Below are 26,254 nucleotides of genomic sequence, written 5' to 3' on the forward strand. Positions count from 1 at the left end.
ACAATTTTGAACACATAATAAACTGTTTGCCATACAAAAGAAAGCTAAAGAAGATTTATATTATAACATTTAAGTTTATGCATACTAAAATACACAAAACAGAGGAGAATTTCTAGAGAATTGCATTTTTTTCACATTGTTTGATAGCCTCCAAGCAAATACAAACATTTATTTAAATATTTTCCTGGTACCATACATTAAAATTGTTAAAAAAAAATCAATCCCATTCTAAAATGTCATAACATTTGTGTAAAATCTACCATATCTATTAACCATGAAGCATCTGACCATAATATAATCCATAACTCCTGGTAGTTGTTTCATGTTAGTTCATCAGCGTCCCAGCTACAGCAGAAATCCCTTTCTCACCTTTCCATGTTTTTCCCAATAACCTGCCATTTATTCCCAAAATTTTTCCAGGTATTTTAAACTCTGCATGTAGTATGATCTTATTTTATTGATTAAAACATCTACTTATACAAAGATTAATATTTTCCTAAATGAATTGCAACCTTACCAAGCAATTAAGGCTTCCAACACCCACCAAAAATACCCATCAAAACTATTATTTTATGCCATATATAAAAACACATACACTTCCAAATAATGATATTGAAAGCAAATATCAACCATTTCAAAATGAGGCAAATATCCTGGTAGATTATCAACAAAATTCTAACAAAGTTAAGTATATACATCAAAAGAAATTTCCATTTTTATCCTACAAAAATTTTGTGAGAAATTATTTATTTAAATGTTCTGTGCTGATGAAGCTTAAATTTAGTGTTTTTCTCCCTACTTTTAAAAATAGATTAGGTCATCTTTTATCTTCACATCTGCAGGTATACAAATAGCTTAAGTTGATGATGTAAAATTGAGAATATGGTTTTAGAAAAGCTTACCATTGTCATTTTTCAGCATCCCATTGCTGAGTTGCTTTAATCGTTTTTGATGTGATTTGCCATTGTAGTGGATTTGTGCTTGAGCAGCCGAATTCAACTGAATGTTACATACATTGCACAAAGTAAAATTGGTATGCTTCTTTTCTTTTTCAGGATTTTCTTCAAAGTCGTCAGGTAAAAATTCAGCCTCACTCTCTACATCTTGGACACACGTGAAATCTAGGGTTGCAAAAAATATTAAAAACAAGCTAATCAATATTTCTGGATTTCATTACATTATTAATTTTGGTGCCAATAAGAATTGTTGTGCACATCGAAGATTCAAAACTTCAACTTTCCAGTCTTGTATTTGGCAATACTTAGAGGTACCATATGGTGCTGGATATTGAACATAGGACTCTCATATACAAAGTATATTCTCTAGTTCCTTGAGACATCTCCTCTGTCCTCAGAAATGAATCTACTGAAAATGTGTTCATCTCATTTACCTCTCTCTCTTTCCCTCCCTCCCTCCGTCCCTGTCCATCCCTTCCTTCCTTCCTTCCTTCCTTCCTTCCTTCCTTCCTTCCTTCCTTCCTTCCTTCCTTCCTTCCTTCCTTCCTAACTTCCTTCCTTCCTTCCTTCCTTCCTTCCTTCCTTCCTTCCTTCCTTCCTTCCTTCCTCCCTCCCTCCCTCCCTCCCTCCCTTCCTTCCTTTCTTCCTTCCTCTTTCCGTCTTCTTTTCTTTCTTCTTTCTTTAAATAAGAGCAAGATACTTTTAAGATCAAATGGAACTTAGGGGAACTGGAAGAACCAGAGAGTCTGCAATATGCTGAAGCTCACACAGACATCTATGAATCTTGATCTTCTCAAGAGCTTCACCAGCAAGCCTAAGGTGTGTTAGTAGCACCCTATCATGATACATACTTGCTCCTGCTCTCTTATGCACCATTTATTATACCAACATCAAAAGAAAAATTTAAAATTTTATAAAATGGCTAATTATAGTTAAATATAATCATAAATAGCACTGTGGTAGCACTGTCCTCCGATTTGTTCATCGATTTGCCCGAGCAGGCCCAGTAACATCTCCATTGTGAGACTTGTTACTGTGTTTGGCATATCAAATACATCACAGGTAGCTTGCCAGGCATTGCCATGCAGGCGAGATACTCTTGGTAGCTTGCCAGAATCTTCAAGAGGGGCAGAGGAATCAAACCCAGTTTGGCTGGGCCAGTCATGCACAAGGCAAACACCCTACCGCTGTGCTATCAATCCAGCCCAATCATAAGTATCACGGTCACGGTCACGGTCCTCCAGTTGTTCATCAATTTGCTCGGGCGGCCCAGTAATGTCTCCATTGGAGACTTTGTTGTTACTGTGTTTGGCATATTGAATACATCACGGGTAACTTGCCAGGCCCTGCCATGTGGGCGAAATACTCTCAGTAGCTTGCGAGGCTCTCCGAGAGGGGTGGAGGAATGGAACTGGGGTCGGCCATCTTGGCTGCATGCAAGGCAAACACCCTACCTCTCTGCTATCGCTCCAGCCCATCATAAGTATATTAGCATATTATTTTATGAATATAATTTATTTATTCCAAGTCTTATTGAATGCCTCAAAACTAATATATCTAGAGACAGTTCATATATATTTTATCTCTTTTTTTATATTTTCCCACACATAATCAGTGTCTCAGGGGTCTCTTCTGGCAGTGCCTAAATCCTAGGGTTCTAACTCAGGCTTACGACAAGGAATACATGAACTCATCCCATTAAATGATCTCTCCAGCCTGATGTATATATTTTAAAGTTTTGTATGTCTTTTTACCATTTAATAAAAAGGATATAAAATTTGTATTTATTAATTTGGTATTTAGCTGATAAAAGCAGACTGCGAAGATTTTATAACATGGGAGATTCTTTGAATGTGAGATGAATAAAACATAAAAACTTACATGATATCTTACAACTACGAAGAACACTCAAAATACTCAAATATAATAGCAGTAGTCAATTTTTTAAAATTTTTTTATTAGTGAAACACCATGAGGTACAGTTATAGACTTACAAATCTTTGTGCTTAGGTTTCAGTTATACAATGATCAAGCACCCATTCCTCCAACAGAGCCCATCCTCTACCACCACGGGTTCCAGCATCCCTCCCAAGCAGTAGTCAGTTTTTAATGGCAAGATTAATAATTTCCTTTCACTTCTCCATTCTCAAAAATGGATTCTGCAATGACCAGATATATAGTGAAAATAGAAAAGCAATGTATTTGAAGAAAACAAGGCAATGAAATAAATGTTTGTATCTTCCAGAATGAATCACCGTCCAAATAGGCCAAATGATATATATAGTCCCACTATATGAACCCTTGTGAACAATCATTCTTCCTAAATATATGCATGTTTTGGGAGGGAAACATTTGCTTTCTTGAATTACATTTCTACTTTGTAGGGAAAAAATGCTTGACAACAATTTACCAGGGGAAAATACTGAAAAAGAAAAATGTTTCCAAGGCTATGAGATTAATTTGTTTACACACGAGGGGCTCCCTGACCACAGGAGAAAGTGAAACCTAACTCACTAGAGTCAATAATTAATTTTGTGTTAGGAGAGGAAGAGCAAGGACAAGAACTCTTAAGGGAAATAGAAAGTAAGATATGCTAATTATGTGGACTGAACATTAGAGGAAAAAGAAAATATCAAATAAATTCCTGTGACTGGAATAAGACATCACAAAATAGTTATAGATTTTGCAAGACTGTCTTATCTCACGTGGAATTCTCTGAAGTACAAAGTAATATGTGCAAGTTATTTTGCTCCTATTTTTGGTTTTGTTTTGGGGGAATTTTTTTTTATCTTATTTCATTATTATTATTACTGGTTTGGGGCATACTCCTGGCTCTAACTTCAGGGATCACTCCTGGGAGGACTGAGGGACCTTATAGGGTGTCAGAAATTGAATCTGGGTCAGCTCTATGAAAGGGAGAGCTCTACCCACTTGGACAATCTCTCCAGCTCCTGATTTTCATTCCCACTGTGATAACGGCATGTTTGAATTCTGAAAGGGAAATTTGGCTTATTTACGTTCCACTGAGAAAAGGTCTATATATGGATTGTAGGTAGTGTTGAACCCTATAATATTTTGTCAACTTGCCCATGCACTTTTCATTTAACATCCATGCCCTGAATCAGCAAGGCATTATGAAATTCTCTTTTATTGTGTGTGTGTGTGGGGGGGGGCAGTTTTGGGCCACTCCAGGTGGTGCTCAGGGCTTACTCCTGACTTTGAGCTCATAGATCACTCCTAGTGGACTGGGGAGAATATATGGGGTATCTGGGATTAAACCAGGTTGACTGCTTCAAGACAAATGCCCTACCTGCTATCGCAAGTATTATTGCTTTGGCCCAACATTATAAAATTAATTGACTTAATAAAAAAAAAGGTTATCTACAATGTATCATGTAATAGGGTCAATGAATAGAATTATTCTAGAAACAGTGTTTGTAGGCAAATAGGTATTAATTTGTATATGTTTTAAATTTCCTAAATGTGGGGCTAATTAATCCTATAAATTCAGATAAATAATTAAAAAGTTACATATATGTAAGATTACCTATCCTTGGTAGGCTCTATTTAAAGATGTACCTGAACATATTTTAAGAAAAATCAAGTTGGAAACTATTTTCCGTGGGAAATAATATTGCTCCTAAATTTAGTGTATAGTCCTGACCAACCTGAGGTCATGTGAGAGAGAAATTGAAATACAACCCCTTATTCCAAAGCACTAATCATTGATAAAAGACTTCTTTAAAAGATACTATTTTTTAAATTCCATCTATCAGGGTACACTTTGTGAACCCTAGTATTAATGCAATGCAATCAATAATAAAAAAATTTAAAAAGGATGCATTCACTAATCAAAGGAAGTCAAGCAGGTATTAAACCTAGAGAAAAGTAAAGGACATACTATTGGGTCATAACCAAAGTAAGAATGCTAATGCTGATATGAAAAATGGAAAAGAAGTTAAAAATCTCCCATAATTTTTCTCAAATCTTGGATAAGGTCTTGGGATGGAGTAAAAACATAGTTTTAAATGAGAATGGAATATCAGTTAAATATGACATTTCACTAATAATATGTCAGTAGTTGTCTATTATTTGTGACTAACACATTAATTTGTCAGCATTAGAATAAACTGAGTGGAGTATTTGGGAATTCTAATAACTTGGCAACTGCTCTGCAAATCAAAACTATCCCAAGAAATGAAAGAACATTATTTCATTTTTTAAGTTGCAGAATATCCTTGACACAAAATAATGAAGAACATTCTCTAGATTTGTATGTTCTTGGAAAGAATGAAGTTCTTCTCATTCCTTTCTTATTCACCTCTGTAGCATGAAAAAATGGTATAACTGTGAGGTACCCTCACAGATTATTGTTTCATGTGAGGCTGATTATCTTGGTTCTGTATTTCAATAGTCTAAAATGGCACATTCTTATCTTCTTAGTTGCCTTAAATGAACATAGCATTTAAATTCTTCACTTCCCTGAACAGAAGTTTTATAATTCACCCACAATTCATAATTCTGTTACCTTTCTGGTGACTAAAGAGAGAAATACAATTCAGTGAGGAAAGTGGTGATATCCAACTGGGGCTGTGGTTTAACATTTTCTCTAATTCGCTGGAGCGATAGCACAGCGGTAGGGCGTTTGCCTTGCACGCGGCCAACGTGGCCGACCTGCGTTCGATTCCTCCACCCCTCTCGGAGAGCCCGGCAAGCTACCGAGAGTATCTCGCCCGCACTGCAGAGCCTAGCAAGCTCCCCGTGCCGTATTCGGTATGCCAAACACAGTAACAACAAAGTCTCCAATGGAGACGTTACTGGGCCCGCTCGAGCAAATCGACAAACAACAGGAGGGCCTTTACCTTTACCTTTATATATACTTCAATATACTGTAAAGATTAAATGATCTATTCTGGTAGTGATTTTTTCTCTCTGTTTAAGAGAAATTTTGAAAATTGTATAAATATATCACTATAAATAAATATATAAACAATACACCAGTAATGATAACATAAATCATCTGAATTATACTTATTTTAAGTATAGATGCATAATGTATAGAATAGTATTTTTGCAGTAATATACTGATAAAATTATTTTAATAATTTATCTAAATATGTTATATAAATTATAATAACTACATTTTACTCTTGAGGAAACTATAAATCATAATAGTTAAGCACCACTTTTAAAATTGTAAAGAGCTTATGAATTAGCTCTATAAAGTGTTAACATAAAACAATTTTGCATTGATCTCATTTTCCACTAGAGTGCAGTATAAATTTAAATTTAAAACTATAGTATCTAGAATTCCCATAACAGTAGAAGCAAAATTAGTATTCTTATTTTGTGAATATATTTAATATACACATATTTATAATTACACATTTTATTCAACTTCAGTGGCATATATATCATAGCTAATAAATTATATATTCCTTCACCAAATACATAAATATCAGACATTAAGGTAAATTGAAAAAAAAGGAATGAAAAGTCAGCAACCTAAATCAATAACCATATGTTACTATAACTCTTTATCAATAAGTGTAAATTGCTTTATATAGTCTCCTGACTTAAATATCACTTAGAAATGAAAAAAGTTATTTTAATTAGTTGTAAGATACTATAGCAAACCAAATGAGAAAACTCAAGCTAACATATCATTATTCTTTTTTTTAAAGTTATTCCAAAAATATTTTAGGCTTTGTTTTTTTTTTTTTTTGCATGTTAGCATTGAACAAAATATCTGTCTTAGTTAGACTATGGTCCCCATCATAATATTAAGTAAATGAATTCTAAGTCAATATTTAAAGTTTTGTATATAAAAATTAAATCAAGTGTGAAAGAATGAGAAACAAATACAACTTTTAAATGAATTATTTTTTTAGAAGACTTAGAAGTATAAAGTTGAATTGGAAATTCTATTTTGAGACCTTACATTAAGAGAATTCTATGTTAGCCTTCAAGTGACTTATAATGATTTTGTGGCTTGAATATCTCTGAAACCAAACAAGATTCATACTTTAATCTCCAAAATAGAAACAAAGGTTGTTCTTAGTTTTAGAAAATAAATTTTCAATTAGAATCTTTATTTTACAAAATTATTTTTAATTACAGTATAATTAATTTTATCTTTCAAAGTCTTGAGGTATCATGTATAGTTACTATTTTTATTAGCAAATAAGGTACAAGTAGTGCCATATTTTCCTTTTTTTGAACTATTTTTCTTTTTCTTAGGGACTAGTCACATTCTCAGAGTACCCTTCATAAACCCAGATGGGTTTATGACATGTAGGATGTCTAGCATAAATAACCATGCTTGATTTAATTTTTATATACAAATCTTTAAATATTCATTAGAGTTCATTTACTTAAGATCATGGTAGGAATCATGGTTTTATTGAGACTGACATTTGTTTGATGCTAATATGCAAAAAAAAAAAGTCCAAAATGTTTTTGGAATAACTTAGAAAAAGAGAATAACAATATGATAAGGTGGCCAAGGTTTGAGCTATGCTCTTATGCTCTCAGGCCATATTTTTTTAATGAGGTTACTTTAATTATAAACCCAGTTCCCTTCAGAATGCACCAAGTATCATTGTGTTTTCATTTGTAGCCTACTTTGCATCAAAAACAGCTTATATAAAACTTAAGAGTGGTGTTCTCGAGAAAATTTTCCAAGACTCAAATTACAAAGGCATTGTTTTGACTTAATTCTGGAGAAAAGGTAGGTCAAGGAAAGAAGTAGGAAAGGAACTTTGACAATAACTGAAAAGTGACTCACAAATGAATTTTTGTCTCCTCCTATGTCCAACACTTTTATAGGCACTTGACATAGAAACATCCTACTTTTCCCTGGATTTTAGTAAAGGGGTAAAAACGTAGGTAGACTGACTTTAGAGTTACTTTTGATAACCAATTACAAGCTAAAAAATCCCCAAATAAATGGTACTTATGATTGATGTTTGAACTTTAATTCAGCAATAAGTTGCTTAAAATTATCCTTTATTTTAAGAAAGAACCTTGTTTTCTTTTTCATTCATATTGCTTGAATTTCTAGAATTTTGATTTTTTATAGACTGTCTTTTTAAAATATACTTTGATATCTTAGTGATTTTAGGTGTTATTGATATCTGGTCCTTTACAGCAATATAGAGTTTCTCAAACTATTGTCTGTACCCAGTCGTTCCATAATTTGCTTAGGAATGACACAAATACTCAGTTCAGTGTTCCTTTTCATCAGCTCCTTTTTACTCTCAGAATAGTGCATCAGATTCAATTGGTGATTGAGAACTTCTTCTAGCAGCTTAATGGGTACTTGATCATTGTATAATTGAAATCCAAGCACAAAAATTTGTAAGTCTACAACTGTACCTCATGGTATTTCACTAATAAAAATGATATTTTTTTGTTTCAAGAAAAAGTTTCCTGAAAAGTACAGTCATCACAACTCTGACAGATTCACTCTAATAAGAATTACCCCTATGAATAACAGCTCATGGTAGTCAGACATCTAGGAGTTTTGTCTGTTTAATATTTTCAGCTTAGGGTTTACTTCTGGTGGTGTCAGGGGACTACGTGGGGTATTGAAGAACAAACCCACCTAGGATATACAAAGGCAAGATCTCTACTGCTATCTTTCCAGCTCCCACATCAGACCTTTGAACAGTTCACTTTCCAAAAGTGTAAGTATAACATGCTTTTGCTAATAGAATACCATAAAGGTGATACAACCTGTGATTACACGGGCACAATTATGTTACATAACATTGAAATACTCATTTTCTGTCCAAAGTTATTCTCTTTCCCAAGTTTTGAAGGAGCAAATTTCCATACTTGCCCATGGAGAGAATCAATTGGTAAGGAATGTAGGACAGTCTCCGGTCAACAACAAGTAATAAACAGGCCACCCCCAGGTAATGCAGGTTGCTGACAATCATATCAGGAAGGAGGAGCTAACTTTTCTAGTCAAACTTTATTAGCTGAGAACTCTGAATGACAGCTTGATATTAACTTTAAAATCCCCAAAGAAGCAGTCTGTGAACATCTCCTGTTACCAACTTTCTTATTTAGTAATTCACATATATAATTGTCCTTTGCTCTCAGATGATACACTTTGTTTGAAACTATTTTGCTCAAAAATGCTAATGCCCACACAGAGTAAGTGGTATGTCACAGAGTAATTTGATAATCTGTCAAAACAATTTAACTAGCCAATCAGATGATACTTTATTTAATGTTTGCTTTTTTTTTGTTTGTTTTATTGGCTTATCAACAGCAAGCTCCAAAGCTACGTAATAATCAATTTAAGTTTTTTAAGACTCTAAGTTGTTGTTATAATATCAAGAAGCAATAGAAAATAAATGTTCCAATTATTCTGTATTAAATAGTAGTGTAAGTACACTACTATTTAATACAGAATAATTAGTGAAATTAGAAAATGAAAGAAATGCCAAGAAAACATTTTGTTACAAGCTTTAAAATATGGTTTGTCATTTGCTATTGATTTCTTTTTATTATTTATTTTTATTTTAGTAAGGGCCACATTTGGAGAAGCTTGTAGGAACCATCCTGTGTTAGAGATCAAACCAACGGACTCTCATATGCAAGATATATGATCTACAATTGCCATATCCCTGATCCTCATAAATATTTCAAATAATCAGATCTGAGTCCCTGTGAACATATAAAGTATATTTGAGTAATGCCTATAAATACTAGTCAATTCTTTCCCACATAAAGATCAGATTGCCTGATATATATCAATGATAGACATCTTTCATTGATTATGATACTCTTACCTTAATAGTCTGAATTTATTTTAATATACTTAACATATTGGTGTAGGGACACACAAATAGTTTAGTTATGCAGCAATTGACATATTTACTTATTTATATATCACTATCAAAATTTGATTTTAAGAGAAGCAGAAACCCACTTGAAAAAAAATGATGAAATTCAAAGGAGAGAGAGAGAGTATTATGGAAATTGTATACTTACACAGGCAGGGGGAGGGTTGGAATGAGGGGGATACTGGGTATTTTGGTGGTAGAAAATGTGCATTGGTGAAGGGTAGGTGTTTGATCACTGTATGACCTAAGCTCAAACATGAAAGCTTTGTAACTGTATCTCACGGTGATTCAATAAAAAAAAAAGATAAAATTATTTAGTAGTTCTTTTTTTTTTTACAGTACCGTCCTTGACACATCTCCCATTATCTGAATAAATTTGAAAATATGCTTTCAGATCTTAATAATGCCAGAATCTGTCAAAAAAGAAGATGAAAAATTATGTTTTTAATTCATGACAACTATAACTTTATCTTTTGGTTTGTGGCGTATATCCAGAGGTGCTTAGGGCTTACTCCTGACTCTGTTTTCAGGGATCACTTCTAGTGAGCCTCAGGTGACTGTATGGAGTTTCACGAATTGAACCCAGGTCAGCACATGCAAGACACACACTCTACCCACTGTACTATGCAAAAGAGTTCAAAGCCTTTTATGCAAAACAGTTCAAAGCCTCTTCAATCACTTTCAAATATGAATGTCATATAACTATACCAACTTATATTTATCCAAAGAACACAAAACCCTAACTTGAAAAAAATATATATGCACACATGTTCATTACAGCACTATTTACAATAACTAAGGTCTAGAGATAGCTCAAGTATTTAACAATAGATATATAAATTAAAAAGTGGCATATATTCTCAACTGAGTACTACTTAGCTATTAGAAAAGGTGAAATCTTATATTTTACTAAAAAATTGATGGGACAAGAGAATCATATCAAGTAAAAGAAGGAAGAGAATGACAAGCACTAAAGCTCACTCATGTGTCTTATACAAATAAATAAAAGTGGGCCAGAGAGAAAGTACAGGTGGTAATGTGAGGTTTACTTGGGGTAGATTCCTGGAACTAAACATGGTTCTCAAGCATCACCTGAAGAGAGTCATTATTGATTCTGAGCACCTTATGATGAGGAGAAGAGAGGAGAGGAGAGGGAGAGTAGGAGGGAGAGTGAGGAGAAGAGAGGGAGAAGAAAGGGAGAGAGGGGAGGGGAGGGGAGGGGGAGGGGAAGACAGGGGAGGGCTGGGGAGGGGAGAGGAGAGGAGAGAAGAGGGGAGGGGAGGGGAGGGGAGGGGGGAGAGGAGAGGAGAGGAGAGGAGAGGAGAGGAGAGGAGAGGAGAGGAGAGGAGAGGAGAGGAGAGGAGAGGAGAGGAGAGGAGAGGAGAGGAGAGGAGAGGAGAGGAGAGAGTTCCCTTGGAGGAGGGTGGGTCACGTTTCCCTCCCCACCCTGAGCAGAGCCCCGGCAGCTGAAGACCTCCGGTTCCAGCCACCACAGCCATGCTTAAGACCACTCTCCACACATTTGGACGAGCCTCACGCATGAAGGAACTGGCAGAGAAACCCAGGTGTGCGGGACCCGTGGCGTAGATCTCCAAGCCTGCTCGGATTGGGACTGGGGCCTCCTCCACCCAGATCCTCTGTCTTCCAGTATGTAGGCGTTACACCCACCAACTGTCCCCGGCACCGTGTAATCCCATCAACGGCCAAGACCCAGAGATTATAAAAACCTGCTCCTGGAAGCAACATCTTAATTATCTAGTTCTTAATCTGGAGAAACTGGCAGGCTACTAAAAGTATCCTGCCCACATGGCAGAGTCTGGCAAACTCCCCGTGGCATACTCAATATGCCAAACACCAGTAACAATGATGAGTTTCATTCTCCTGACCCTGAAAGAGCCTTGAATGTGGCACTTTTAAAAATCTCAGGGCTAGGATGAAGAAGACGTTACTGGGGCCTGCTCGAGGCAGTCGATGAACAACGGGATTACACTGATACAGTGATAAATAATTATTTCTACTTTACATATTTGTTGGAGGAGATCATTGAGAGGCAGTACTAGCTGCTTTTCAAGATACATCCCTGGCAATCAAAAGTCCTTTCTCTTTTTCTCTCTTCCTAGAATGTAATTTTGCCCACCTTCCCATCTTCAAAGGATACTTCAGGGATTGAGCCAGGAGAAAGTAATGATTCATTGAGCCCATCTGGATTCTACTGACAACACAATTCTGTTAAAGTCTTTTCTTTAAATCCCAGAGAGCAGTAGGATATATGGAAATCGACTCCTCTAGTGGCCACCCAATCAATCCTTATATAAGCTTCCTTGCTTATTAAATTACCACCTGCCACTCTTGGTGGTCTTTCATGTCTCTAGCAAGGCTTGTTTCATATTTCAGTTTGGCAAACTTAGAAGTTTACTAACCAACAATTTTGCTTTCAAACTGAAATGGAATTTAGCAACATATTAGGTCTCAGTACTATCCTTGATTTGTATCTTTTTTTGTAACTTTGTAGCTTGATTTTAAATAAACAAAATAAAAGCTTTAAATTTTATACATATTTCATGCCTTTTGAGGCTGAAGAGACAATACAGAGGGGAAAAGCACTGGGATTACATGTGGTTGACACAAATACAATCCCTGGAGCCCCATAAAGTGTCCCATGAAACTGACAGGAATGATGTCTGAGTGCAAAACCAAGAGTACATCTTGAGCATAGCTAGGTGTGGTCCCCCCAAACAAGGAAGACAAACACATTTCATGACTTTATATCTCACTTCTATTAAGCAAAATACTTATAAAAAGGAAGTTATAAATTTTCATTTAAGAGACATGGGGTCAACAAGATAAAACAGGGGCTATGAGGGCTGGTCAATGGTCAAAATCAACCACTACTGTGTATGGGGCGGGGGGTGGATAAGATAGAGAAGGGACCTTCGAGCTTCTCCCCCCTCCCCCGCCCCCAGCAGCAAGGTGACAAGCAGCAAGCAGAGCTTATAGGAAAACCAGGTATGAACCGGTGGTGATGGGGCAACTGCAGTCTCATGGGAAGGGGGAAGGTACCAGCTTGTCCTTCACGCTCTACTGAGGTCATGAGTTGCCCCCCACGAATGGCTCTCCAGCATAGCCATAACACCAGATTAACAGAAACCAATCGCGCAATTATCTGTCTCTTTGCAGAAATTCAAAATCATTATATAATTCTCGTAACCAGCTATAGAAAACAAAGTATTTCACAATGCCTTTTCAGCAATTCTGATTGTTGGGGGGGGGGGGGGCGGGGATTCTAAACGATAATGCTGCATCTTTTGTCGAAATAATGTAATAAATGTAGAGAAGTGTTAAGTAGAAATCATCTGCCTCACAGGCATTGGGAGGGGTTGGAGGGGGGTATATCGGGGTTCTTGGTGGTGAATAATGAGTACTGGTGAAGAGAAAGGTGTTTGATCATTGCATGACCGAGACTTAAACCTGAAAGCTTTGTAACTTTTCCCACAGTGATTCAATAAATAAACAAAATTATAAAAAAAAGGAAGGTGGAGTTCATGCCCAATTCAATCAGCTAATCAGTGGCTGAATAAATAGCAGTACTCCTACACTAAAAAAAAAGATAGAGAAGGGACCAATATGACAGTAATGTTTGGAAATTATCACAATGGACAAGAAATGAGTGTTAAAAGTAGGTAAAGGGATATACCTGTTAACCTTTCAGCATCTGTATTTCAAACCACAAGTCCAAAAGGTGAGAAAGAAGAGAGAGAGAGAGAAAGAGAGAGAGAGAGAGAGGTGCCTGCCATAGAGGCAGGTTGGGGGAATTGGGAGTGATGAGTGAAGAGGGGAATCTGGGGACATTGGTTCTGGGAAATGTACACTAGTGGAGGGATGGTGGATGGTGTTCGAACACAGTATGACTGAAACCTAATAGTTAACAGTTCTAAACAGCTTTGTACGGGTCTATCTCACAGTGATTCAGTAAACAAACAAAAAAAGCAGATGTGGGGTAACAACCACAAATTTCCTTGTCAATGATTTGATTTTCTGAATACATTATCCTCTAAGTATTATTTATATAAATCAGAACAATGATTTCTAAATATCAGTGTCCTCTGGGTGAACTCAAAGATCATTTTAGGGAGATCAGATAATGAATTTACAGCAGTTGTATAAAGGTTCATCAAACTGTTAAGATACCTACACCTTTCAGAACTGTGGCCTTTGGCAATACCTTCACTTTATGGCTGTTTTCCCTCTTTTTTACATGAGGAGGCAGGCAAATGGACCCTGTTCCTTTGAATGGAACCAACTGAAATCTAGTCTGGAAAAGAGATATGTCATACTTAAACACAAGTTACAATTATTGACCTCAGTATACCATTCTCTCTCTCTCTCTCTCTCTTCTCTCTCTCTCTCTCTCTCTCTCTCTCTCTCTCTCTCTCTCTCTCTCTCTCTCTCTCTCGCTTGGGCCATACCCAGCACTGCTTAGAGCTTACTCCTGGCTCTGCACTCTTATTGTCTCCTAGTACCTTATGGGATGTTGGAAACTAAACCCAAACCCAGGTTGACGAGATGCAAGGTAAGCACAATAACTGCTATACTATCACTCCAGCCCCCTATTTTAAATATTTTAGGATTGATTACACTTTTCCCCCAATTTTTATTGAGATATTGTAATTTACATTACAGGTAGGGCATTTGCCTTGCACACGGCCAACATGGCCAACCCGAGTCCGATTCCTCCACCTCTTGGAGAGCTCAGCAAGCTACTGAGAGTATCTAGCCCTCATGGCAAAACCTGGCAAGCTACCCATGACATATTCGATATGCTAAACACAGTAACAAGTCTCACGATGTTACTGGGCCCTCTCGAGCAAATCAATGAACAATGGGAGGAAGTGACAGTGACACTGTCTGTTTACCCCCACAAATGCCCAAAAGGCCCCTCAGCTAAACTCAACTCTTTGGACAAAATCTTCATTTCTCTTGCCTTGAGCTATTTGTTGCTCCCTTACTATCTATCTTTATATTCCACGTATTAGAGAAATCATTCTGTACCTGCCCCTTTCTTTTGACTCCACTAGCAGAAAATTGCGAAATTTCACCTTTTCTTATAACAAAATATTCCATTCCACATTTTTTTGCGATGGGTATGCATGTGTATGGGGATGAGGGTGGTATACCTGAACATGCTTAGGGTTTATTACTGGCTCTGTGCTCAGGGATCACTCCTCATCATAGTCAGGGAAACATACAGGAATCAAATCCAGGTAGGTCACGAGCAAGGCAACGCTTCTACCAACTGAACTCTCTCCAGCCCCTAATAAAAAGTCTCGATCCATTCATCTAGATCCTGTATAGATGGGTTGTTTTCATGTTCAGGCTATTGTACTAAGTACTGCAATGAACGTAGGTTTGCATACAGTCTGTCTAATCAATAATTTTGTGTTTGGGGTTAGATGCTAAGAAATGGTATTACTAGGTTTTATGAGACTTTTGCCCTTATTTTTAAGAAATATACATATTGTTTTCCATGAAGAAGACATATAAATGGCTAGTAAGCATATACAAAGTGCTCATTGAATATTTTACATAATATTTATTTAATTTTAGGTGCTGATTAACCATTTTCACACTTTATTTTACTCTAATTGTGCCCTCTCTGCTAACTTATAGAAAGCTGCATTTAATAAGCACTTCTCAGACTTAAATACTCAGAACTGAGTTACTAAAGCCCCCAAATCAAGAATGCACAAATACAAAAGATTGCTGTAAATGTGACTGACTTCACACTCCTAAATCTGAAAGATTTATTATTCTGTATACCTCCAATTTATATTTTTATTCTGGTAGTGCTGTATGAAATTTTAAAAAGATACATATTTTTTCTACTTCATAATTTTCTTTGAAATTGGGTTCTAGCTGTAAAATCTGAGTCTAATGATAGCTACAAAGTTAAACGTAATAAAATAGAACTTAAAATCTATACTATATATAAATTTGATAGAGATATACATAATGTATATATGTATAATGTGTTTGTATATATGTATATGTGTGTACATATATGTGCATATATGTGCATATATATACATATATCTATCTCTCTATATATATACACACATGCAAGTTCTTTCCACTTCAGTGTTGGGGATCACTCAAACCCATGGTGGCAAACATGAAAGGTAAGTGCTCTACCGCTGAGTTGTATCTCATCTCTATCCCAGCATGCCTCAGTTCTTAAGAAAATAAATTCCTTCTTTACTGAATTTTTTTATTTTGTGGTTCAGTACCTCTTTCTAAGTAGCAATTTTACACAGGCACTTTGTAGACTCAATATATTTATGGCAGACATTTATTTAATTAAAATCTATTAAAATAAGATCACTAAGCATTAATCAACACCATATGTTTTTCAGCTAGCTGGCAATAAATATTTGCTTCTGAAGTTTATGCTAACTAATGAGGTACTTTGGGTGTTTTATAACTGTTTAAGACCACAATAACTCACAAAAATCAACTTTTGAAATATGAATTGCTCTCCTGCAGTGACTAATTTAAATAGATAAATATATAGAGAAACAAGTATTACATACCTTGAAATACTGCTTAGACATTCTTGGAGGGAAATGTAGTTAAATGAAACCAAAAGGGAACACATTTTCTCTGATAAAGAATATTGAAATATTCTATTAGTATTTAATTTTCAGAAACTGAGGCTAACTTGTATATTTGTAGACCTGGAAACAGTAAATTAATTTTCACATCATCTAAAGCAAGATATTGCTGGACTGAAAAGTATTTATCTACCTTCACGTTATCAGAAATATATATTCTTTTATATGTTTTCTATTTCTCTTTAGATAATGACAGTAAACCAAATGTAAATACCTAAAAATTAGTTTACTTTGGCACACACAAAAACAACAGTTAATAGGGAAGCTGAACAGATGATCCTCTCTTGCCTTACATCCATGCTGTTCAGAGTGTCCCAGTGTTTGTTGAACACAAGCATGCCATCCAAATAATGCCAGGCTACTCTATAGAGCCATGTATATGCTGAACCTCATATGCCATCTGTTATTCTTTACTTTTTTTAACACACTTTTGCCCTGATGTGTTTGCATTGTTTAGAAAATGAACACTTACCATTAAATTCAACAATAAAAATGGCCCAGTGGGTGTAATGAAGCAATAAAAACAGTATTCTTGGTAAGTGTTATCATCACAGTTTGAGATTTTATATTGCTGCTGAGGAGTAATTTCTAAAACAATTACTTGTGGCAAATATATTAATAACATTCAAATACAGTCAAAGTCGAAAAGAAAATCTACAAGATAAAAACTTTAAAGTGCAAACTGACATTTTGCCCATGACATGGCACATCCCCTGAGTTCAGACCTCACAGCATGTGTTAATTTTGTTGACTCATGTCTATGTGATAGTGTCTACATTTATGAGCCATAGCAAATAGATTTTGAATGTAGCTCTTTTGTAATTTTGTAATAAATTTCTTTTAAATTCCTGTATTTTGAACTTGATTTAATTTAAAATAGTGAAAATATATTTTTTTTTAACTTTTGAAATGTTCAGACTTAATTTTACCTTTACCTTTAATTTCTCCAAAAGCATGTGTTTGGGGTTTTGCTGTAGTTATTAAGTATATCTAGCAGCTACAAGTTCATAAAAACAATGACTAATATCTACTTAGGTATAGACTAATATCACTAGAACTATCTAAGAATTTTAAATTGACAGAAAATTAAATACCAATAATGTTTTGTTGTTGTGTTTTCTCTTGCCTGGTGAGGCTAAGGGGTTACACCTGGCTCTGAATTCAGGAGTTGCACCGATGGTGCTCAGGGAACCCTATGGGATGTCGGGGATTGAACCCCAGCTGTATTTACTGCAAGTGCCCAACCTGCTTTACTATCTCTTCATGCCCACATTTACAATATTGGAGGTGCATATTTGAGGGCCATACCTGGAAATATTCAGGTCTGACTCCTGACTATGCAGTCAGAAATCACTTCTCGCAGGTTCAGGGAACACAATGGGGAATCTGGAATAGAACCCAAGTCTGCCATGTGCAAGGTCAGCCTCTTACCCACTGTACTATCTCTCCAGTCTCCAGAGAGATTAATTTTAATTAATTAAAATTACCCACCGTACTATCTTATTTAAAATTACCAACTGTACTATCTTACCCACTGTACTATCTCTCCAGCCTCCAGAGGAGTAATTTTAGCTAACTGAAAAAGAAACATGAAGAGTAACAGAACCCAGAGATGGCTCAAAGAGCTGAAGTATGAAATGCATGTGGGAGGCCTGAGTTTACTCCCCAGTATCATAAGACTCCCCATCTCATATTCCAGAGCACCTGTAGTAGTACTTCTATGCAAAAATATGAGAGTAGTCTTTTAGCATCTCTGAGTGTGTGCCCACCCTGCCCCAAAACACTAAAATAATAATGGTATGGCCTATCATTTTAGAATAGCTATTTACAATGAATATTCAGTTGCATACTAATATTTACAAAAATGCTTAAGCCAGCCTAAAAGGTTGATACTAGTTTGTAATCATATTCAAACAATCTTTTTTTTCTTAGTTTATATGTGTTATCATTTATCTATAAGAAAGGAAGTCATTCTTTATGAAATTATCTGTAGCACTGTAGCACTGTCCTCCCATTGTTCATCGATTTTCTCGAGAGGGCCCAGTAACATCTCCATTGTGAGACTTTGTTGTTACTGTGTTTGGCATATCAAATATGTCATGGGTAGCTTGCCAGGCTTTGCCATGTGGGCAAGATACTCTCAGTAACTTGCTGGGCTCTCCGAGAGGGGCGAAGGAATCGAACTCGGGCTGGCTGGGCAGGCCATGTGCAAGGCAAGTGACCTACCACTGTGCTATCACTCCAGCCCATGAAATTATCATCCGTTATTATTTCAGTTGCTGATTTAAAACTGTAATTTAAGTTTAATATCCTCTTAATTTTTATAAACAGCAGATATTATTTTCTGTGGTGTTTATTATTTTGAATAATTAGAATTTGTTTAATTAAACATATCTTAAATAATCTATTTAAGTAGTTTATTATTCTATAAATAGTCCTTTTGGGGGGAAATATTTCCCAAATGTGATCATTCAGAAATGTCCTTGGAGTGTACTCTCCTTCAATAGTTATTTATAGGTATAAATAGAATAAGAACATTTTATACAGCAGTTTATTGTTTTAAGCCATTAAACTGGCAAAGTAAACTTTTCTCCAAAATCATGACACTAATAAAATGTGTCTCCTGACAGATTTTTGCCATGAAAAAAATAGCCATAACTATTTGAAAAATAGTAGTGAGTGAATGTTGGTCTACAGAAATACAATGAAAATAAACATTATACTATTTCACTGAAGAAATAAAATAATCAAGAAGTGATTAAAATAATTAAAAAACAAATCAAGATCTTATTACTGATGATTAGAGAATTGTCTTGCAGTACCAATCTCTAAAGTAATGTGTTGACTTCCAGCTTTGTTTAAACTATAAAATTCTGCCCATGGAAACTCTCACCAATATAGATATTGGCATGATGACACATCCAATAATTTAGTTTCCATTTGCCCGGTTGTCCTAAAGACATAGTACATATTTCTCTCCTTTACTACCCCACTTTTGTGATTTTCATGATTATATTTTCATAGTTGCCTACTCCTTATCTCAAGGTTAGAAAAATGACTCTAGGACTAACATATTATGTTTTTCTTGCTTTGAAGGTGGAAACATAATATAAAATGGGGCCAATGAGAGATGGAGATGTTATAGATAATGTTTCATATTTTTCCATATATCACCTATATCATATATGAAAAATATATATATATATATTTCTTCTTTTCAGGAGATACACCTGGTAATGTTTATGGTCACTCTTGGCTCTGCACTCAGGAAGTACTTGTGACAGTCTCTGGGGACCAGCGACTGAACCTTGGACCGCCAAGTGCAAGGCAAGCACCCTACCACTATACTATGGCTCGGGATCCTGTTTGGGAACTGGGATTCTGTTCCCCAGAGTGCAAAACTGACCTTCAGTGTTAACTTCCAATATCCATTACATCTTTTGGAATAAATAAACACTTTTGTAGAGAAAATGAGTTGGTGCTAGCCATATTTCAAGATGGTTATCATCATTCACATTTGGCTAATGAACCAAGCGCTGTTTTAAAGACTTAATAATTATTCTCTCTAACTCTTGATCAATTTTGCTACATTGTTATTATTTTAATAAAACCGCAAATGAATTATTAAGTACAGTAACTAAGAAGCAGAACTGGGCTTTAGAAACACTTCTATTTTATATCAAAACCCAAGGTTTTTCTATTGTGACTTTATATTTTCCAAGATACCTGGATAGAATTTCTTTCTACTCAGAATTGATAATCTGGATTCAATTATCTGGATAAATTTAATAAAATAAATGAGTCACTATTCATATCACACTACATTCACAATATATTTTTGTTAGTTTTTGTGTCACATAGCAGTGTTCAGAATTTACTTCTGGTTCTGTGGTCAGGAATCACTTCTCACCAATGTCTGGGACTCATGTGTGACAATGATTCAAACCAGTGATAGTCCCGTGAAAGACAAATGTTAACTCTTTTTACTACTTAGTTCACAAATTTTATTACTAAATTAATAAATTTTCTTAGAGATATTTCATATTTCAGTCAGTTTGAGGATATTCTTTACTTAATGCCACACTACAATATTTGTCCTCCAGAGAGAATTCATTTTCTGTCAATCTCCTCATTTAAAATTTCATTCATAAAACTGACTTAATTTTGATACAATGGAGCCTATATTAATAAGAAACCACTTTCCTCAATTGATTATGAAACCTTGAGGCCAATAATGTGAGCTTAGTCTTTTTCTTCTCATGCATACTTTTCTATTATAATAACATCAATTTTAAAATAGAGAAAATATTACAGATTAATTCAACTAATCAAAGACCATTTTTTCCAGAAGCTATTCTAAAGATATTACATGGGAAATTAAAAATCTATGGACAAACTAGTTTGGAAAAGTCTAGTTAAATTTAGGCAGCATTCCTTCCTGCAGAACATACATTAGAATCCTAATGTATAGGTTTTTATTATGGCTTTCTTAATGAAGAACATTGCATGCAGGAATATAGTATTCATTCCTTTTTTATTTGGGATACACACAATAGTGCTCAGAGCTTATTCTTGGCTGGTGAAGATTCGAAAATTATATGAGGTACTGGGACCCGAACTGGGATTGGCTATGTGCAAGGCAAGTAAGTGACTTACCTGCTGTACTATTTCTTCAGCCCCAGTATGCAGAAACTTACTAATTTCTTTGAATTCCTTAATCTTTTGTCACAAAAATTTTGGTCTAGTTTTCCATGACACTTAGGATATAAATGTAACATTCTATAATGCACACCATATTATGTGAACACACAAATACAGGTATTTATAGTTGCCATTTTATTCACCAAAATAAATAAAATTCTTGATAATTTACATTGTGTCCCACTGATATAAAATTCCTTTCAAAGATTATGAAAAACATAAGTTTCAAGTCATTTTTAGATGGCTTTAAAAACGTTTAATATCTAAGGTATAGTAAAACAGATGTGTAAGAATATCAGTTTCATTGAATTTTCATAGCATAAAATGATATAATTTTAATAATTTTTCAGAGAAATTTATGGAAATGATAACATATTATGTGATTGTTTTTGTTCTGTTGTGTGTGTGCAGGTGGGTTATCACTCACACCCAGGAGTGCTCAAGGGATACTCCTGGATCTTTGCTCACACCTGGCGATGCCCAGAAGATCAGTCACTTCTAGGGATCAAACTTGAGCTCTTGCTAGCAAAGGATATGCTCCTCTCAGTCTGGCTTTGGTTTTGTGTTTTACAGAGTCAAGGTATGCCATTATAAGATTATTTGAGTAATATGTGCTTTTTGTTAAATCTATTGTTATATAGTTAAGTCATTTAAGTATGGTAGACTATAAACAGTTTTATTATATTTAAATAATAAATGTTAGCTATTATGTCAGGGCTATTTATATGTTTTCAAATTAAAGTTTACATGAATTTTTTTACAAAGTATTATTTCAGTGTTTTAAAATATGTAGGAATTTTTTTTACTTTCCTTCAGATTTTATATAACGGTCAATTATACTTTCCCCTAAGTATGTTTGTACAGTTATGTATATTTGTGTGTGGATGAGGAGAATGTTACAGGGGTAGAAAGAGATGCATGGGGGTGGGGGAGAAAGAGAGAGGGAGAGAGAAAGAGAGAGAAGAAAGAGAGTGACTGCAAACGAGAAAATAAGAGACAGAATTTTATTTCATCTGAAATCTGCTTTTGGTTCATAGTATCGAGTTGGTCTTTTTCTGGTTTCAAGAGCAGTTAACCTGAGTAGAGAAAACTGCATTGTCCTTAATGAGGCAATTGTCTATTTTCCCAGGGGAAACAGGCATTACAACAAATGCAAACATTGTGCCATGGAGGAGGAATGTGCAGTGGGTTGGGGACAGAGAATCTATATCCCATAAGCACCATTCAGAGGGTTTTATTCCAATTACATTGCTGATAATTCTCCCTGCTAAATATCTCCCATCTATTCAGCTCCAGTATCAGTACCTGACCTATTCACCCTTTATATGGAGAGGCAGTTTTCTTCTTTACTTGCTGACATGGAAAGTTATTTAATGGTACTACAATTACCTTCTCATTATTTTAAGTAATTACAGGATGAAACAAAATATATGAATATAGAACAGCCTTGTAAATAAGAATGAGAGATTAATTATAATAATGATGTTCTTCTATAGGAGCATTTACAATGAAATGTATTCCAGGATGGTAAACACTGGTGAAAGAGATTATTTATTTTTAAGAGGGAGAAACATTTACCCACTTTATAGCCACCAGTAAAGTATTTAGAAATCTTACATGTTAGAAAACTGTTAGAAAGAATAAGACATGTCTCTGACAATCCTGTAAAATTCTTACACATGAAAACGGCTTTATCATTTTTAGATACAGCACCAAAGGCACAATCTATGTAAGAAATAATTGATGAGCTGGAGTTCATTAAAATTTTAAAATTCTGCTTTACAAAAGATAATGTAAAGAGAATAAGACAAGACACAGAGAGTGAGAAAATATTTGCTAAGGTTATACCTCAAGGGGACCTAGGATGTGGGTTGGTGGCAGATCACCTGCCTTACAAATGTGAGGCTGTGAGTTTGATCCTTTGTGCTGGTGTGATCCCTGGTGGCACAAAAGAGAACCTCAGTACACAGGATCAAGTACGTGAGTAGAACTGAGTATATATTTAGTGCAACAACAATACCAATAGTCAAGTTAAAGAAAGGTGGCATATTCCAAGTAGAAGGCCATTTTATAAAAGTATACAGAACTCAGTATCAACAATTTTTACCTGCTCCGTTTCCAACCTGGGTCAGTTTACCCCACCTTAGGCAACTTGTTGGTCCTCCGCTTCCAGAGGGTCACCCTATTGATGTCGAACTTAGTGCGGGCACCCCATGGGCATAGCACACTACTACCCAGAACTCCTGGTCTCGATATCACAATATCAACAATAATAAAAGGAAATGCTAATTAAAGAATGGACCAAAGTCCTTATCATTTCATCAAAAATATGTACCAATGATATATTAGTTGTGACAAAGCTCTAATTTAGAGGTCTTCAGGTCAAGCAAATGTATGCAATGAAATGACACTGACATACCCATAGAAATGAGCATAACCTACAATATAATTAATATGGATATTTATTACATTTATTACATTCCAGGATTCTTTTAAGAGTTAACCTACCTGATATATTTAATCACACAAAAACTCCATGGAAAAGTTCTATAAATTTTCTGATTTTATAGGCTATCAAAGAAAATTTTCACAAATCTATTATCAGTCATATGACAAGTAAATGAATATAAAGGTGTCAGATTATTTTTGTTTAAATTTACCATAATAGGTTGATTCAGTCAACTGAGAGGCATTTACAAAAATGTATCTTGCTTTATTTCTAAAAGTTTAAATGAAACTTAATTGTAATAATTTATATTGTTTTATATAGTTCTACCTCATAATTAAATATAAAGAAAAATAATCATTAATTTAATAAAATATCCAAACAGAAAATTAAAATCAAACTGCAACAATGGTGATTGGTATGGTGTTGAAATTATGCTCACGAGGAACCGTTATTAACACGCATTGTAAATCACAGAACCTCAATCAGTAAGTAAAGAAGAAAAAAGCAATCAAGACAAGACTGAGGTACTGGAGAGACACTACAGTGATGAGGCATTTGCTTTGCTTACATCTGACATTGATCTCTGACATCCCATATAGTTCTCTGAGCTCCATCAGGAGTGATTCCCTCAGTGCAGAGCAAGGAGAAAGCCCTGAGCACAACTGGGTCCAGCTCAAACACAGAACAAAACAAATAACCAAGATTGAGTCAATATGAATTACATCTACCCTTAAAAAGTAAAAATTATATATTAAATAATTTAAGGATCTCATTGTTGACTTGTGCACCAAAATTTCTTTTTGTTTTGCTTTGTTTTCTATTTGGGATTAGTACATGGGAACTTAGAAGACTTCAGACTAATTGTCTTTTCTCCAGGTTCTATTATATTTTATTTTTAGATCTATACAACAATAATGCCTGAACTTTATTCAGGTGATACACGGAGCAATTAAATTAAAATACAGCATAGGGGCTGGAGCAACAGCACAGCGGACAGGGTGTTTGCCTTGCAAGTGGCTGACACAGTTCGATTCCCAGAATCCCATATGGTCCCCTGAGAACTGCCAGGAGTTATTCCTGAGTACATGAGCCAGGAGTAACCCCTGAGCATCACCAGGTGTGACCCCTCCCCCCAAAAAAAACAGCATAAAAGAAACCTCATGGCAGATTCTATGAATAAATCTAATTGAAACCTTTGTTTCTGGTTACTAATAATAATCTTGTAAAAGATCAACTGGAGGGAAACATTCAAGGGTATTGTCTAACCAATCACGACTAAACAATGTTTTATTGAAATAAACTACAAAACACTACCTTAAATATGATCCCTTGAAACTCATCAACTTATCAAAATCTCATTTCTCATTTTTATATCTATTTTGTGAAACTTAAGTTGTACACAGGTTTGGAAGGGAATAGTTAGCCGTGTTTGTTTTTGTCTCGGAAACGAAAAAGAGGACTTTTCAAAAAATGACTGACGATGACAATGCTGGCTTAATCTCCTGCTGTCACTGAGGCCAGTGTGCCCACATGAGGTAATCATCAACAAGGGCACTGGGGCCCTGAAATTGCTTATTGTACCTGAAATCTTTCTGATAAGTGTTGTCATCCAGCAAATGAGGACTATCATCTATTTCCCAAAAGGAATTGGAAGAGCTGGACTTAATAAACAGCTCTTAATAGACAGCTTAATAGACAGCTCATGTCAAGACACCACCTCAACAAAAATACACATTTTCCTCCAAAGCACTTTACGATATTCTCCACAGTGAGGACACATTAACACATAGACAAATGCCCATAAAATCAAGGAGATAGAAACCATATTAAGTTTTTAAGTCATAATACACTGAAGACAGAAATACACTATATAAGGAAAAGTGGGGGAAACTCAAATATTAGAAAACTAAACAACATGCTACTATTGGGTCACAAAGGAAAAGTCAAAGAAAAAAGAAAAATATTCTTGGAAACAAATGAGAATAAAGACAAGCTATGAGAATATATGGACACAGCAAAAGCTGTTCTGATAGAAAAAGTTCATAGGAGAGTTATATTAGGAGTTATATCAGGAGATAAGAAAAATGGGGTCCTAAGAGATAGTATAGATTTAAGGTGAATCACTTGCATGTGGTTGCCCCAGGTCAATTCTCACCACCATGTGGAATGAAGCTGAAGGCCACTGAGCATCACCCAAGGTCTGAGTATTCCCCAGCTCCTAGCTCCGGAGAGGTACTGTATCCTCAGACCCTTGCATTCAACCAAAAACTTTAACGATTTGCCAAGAGTTGCTACAACGTCGCTTTACCTTTCCACAGAAGCCCACCAACAAAAAAATAAAATGAAATAAAAACATAAAAACTCAAATAAATGTTCTATCAATGCCCCAAATTAGAAAAGGGGAAAAGAATTAAGCTAAAAATAATAGAAATAAATATAAAATCACTGAAATTAAGAGTGGTTTTATTAATGCCCTCAAGCAAATCGGTGAACAACGGGTGGACCGTGACCATGACTGTGAGGGCAATTTTTTGCTACAGTAATGTAACATAGGTTATTTTTAATCTCTTTATTCATATTTACAATCAAGAAAAACTATTGTATGATGGGTCATAATTTGCT

General features: G+C 35.3%; 1 protein-coding gene across 1 annotated transcript in view; it reads right to left on the reverse strand.

Annotated features, from left to right (window-relative positions):
- Positions 1–888: 888 nt before the first annotated feature.
- LOC130037470 (zinc finger matrin-type protein 3-like) overlaps positions 889–26,254 on the reverse strand; it is a 215,914-nt gene continuing 190,548 nt past the window's right edge. Inside the window, exon 2 of the mRNA XM_056129311.1 lies at positions 889–1,121. Within this exon, the coding sequence (XP_055985286.1) occupies positions 889–1,121 (233 nt within the window). The remainder of the gene's footprint in view (positions 1,122–26,254) is intronic.

The sequence above is a fragment of the Sorex fumeus genome, unplaced genomic scaffold (assembly GCF_029834395.1).
Source record: "Sorex fumeus unplaced genomic scaffold, SorFum_2.1 ptg000072l, whole genome shotgun sequence".
Lineage (NCBI taxonomy): Eukaryota > Metazoa > Chordata > Mammalia > Eulipotyphla > Soricidae > Sorex > Sorex fumeus.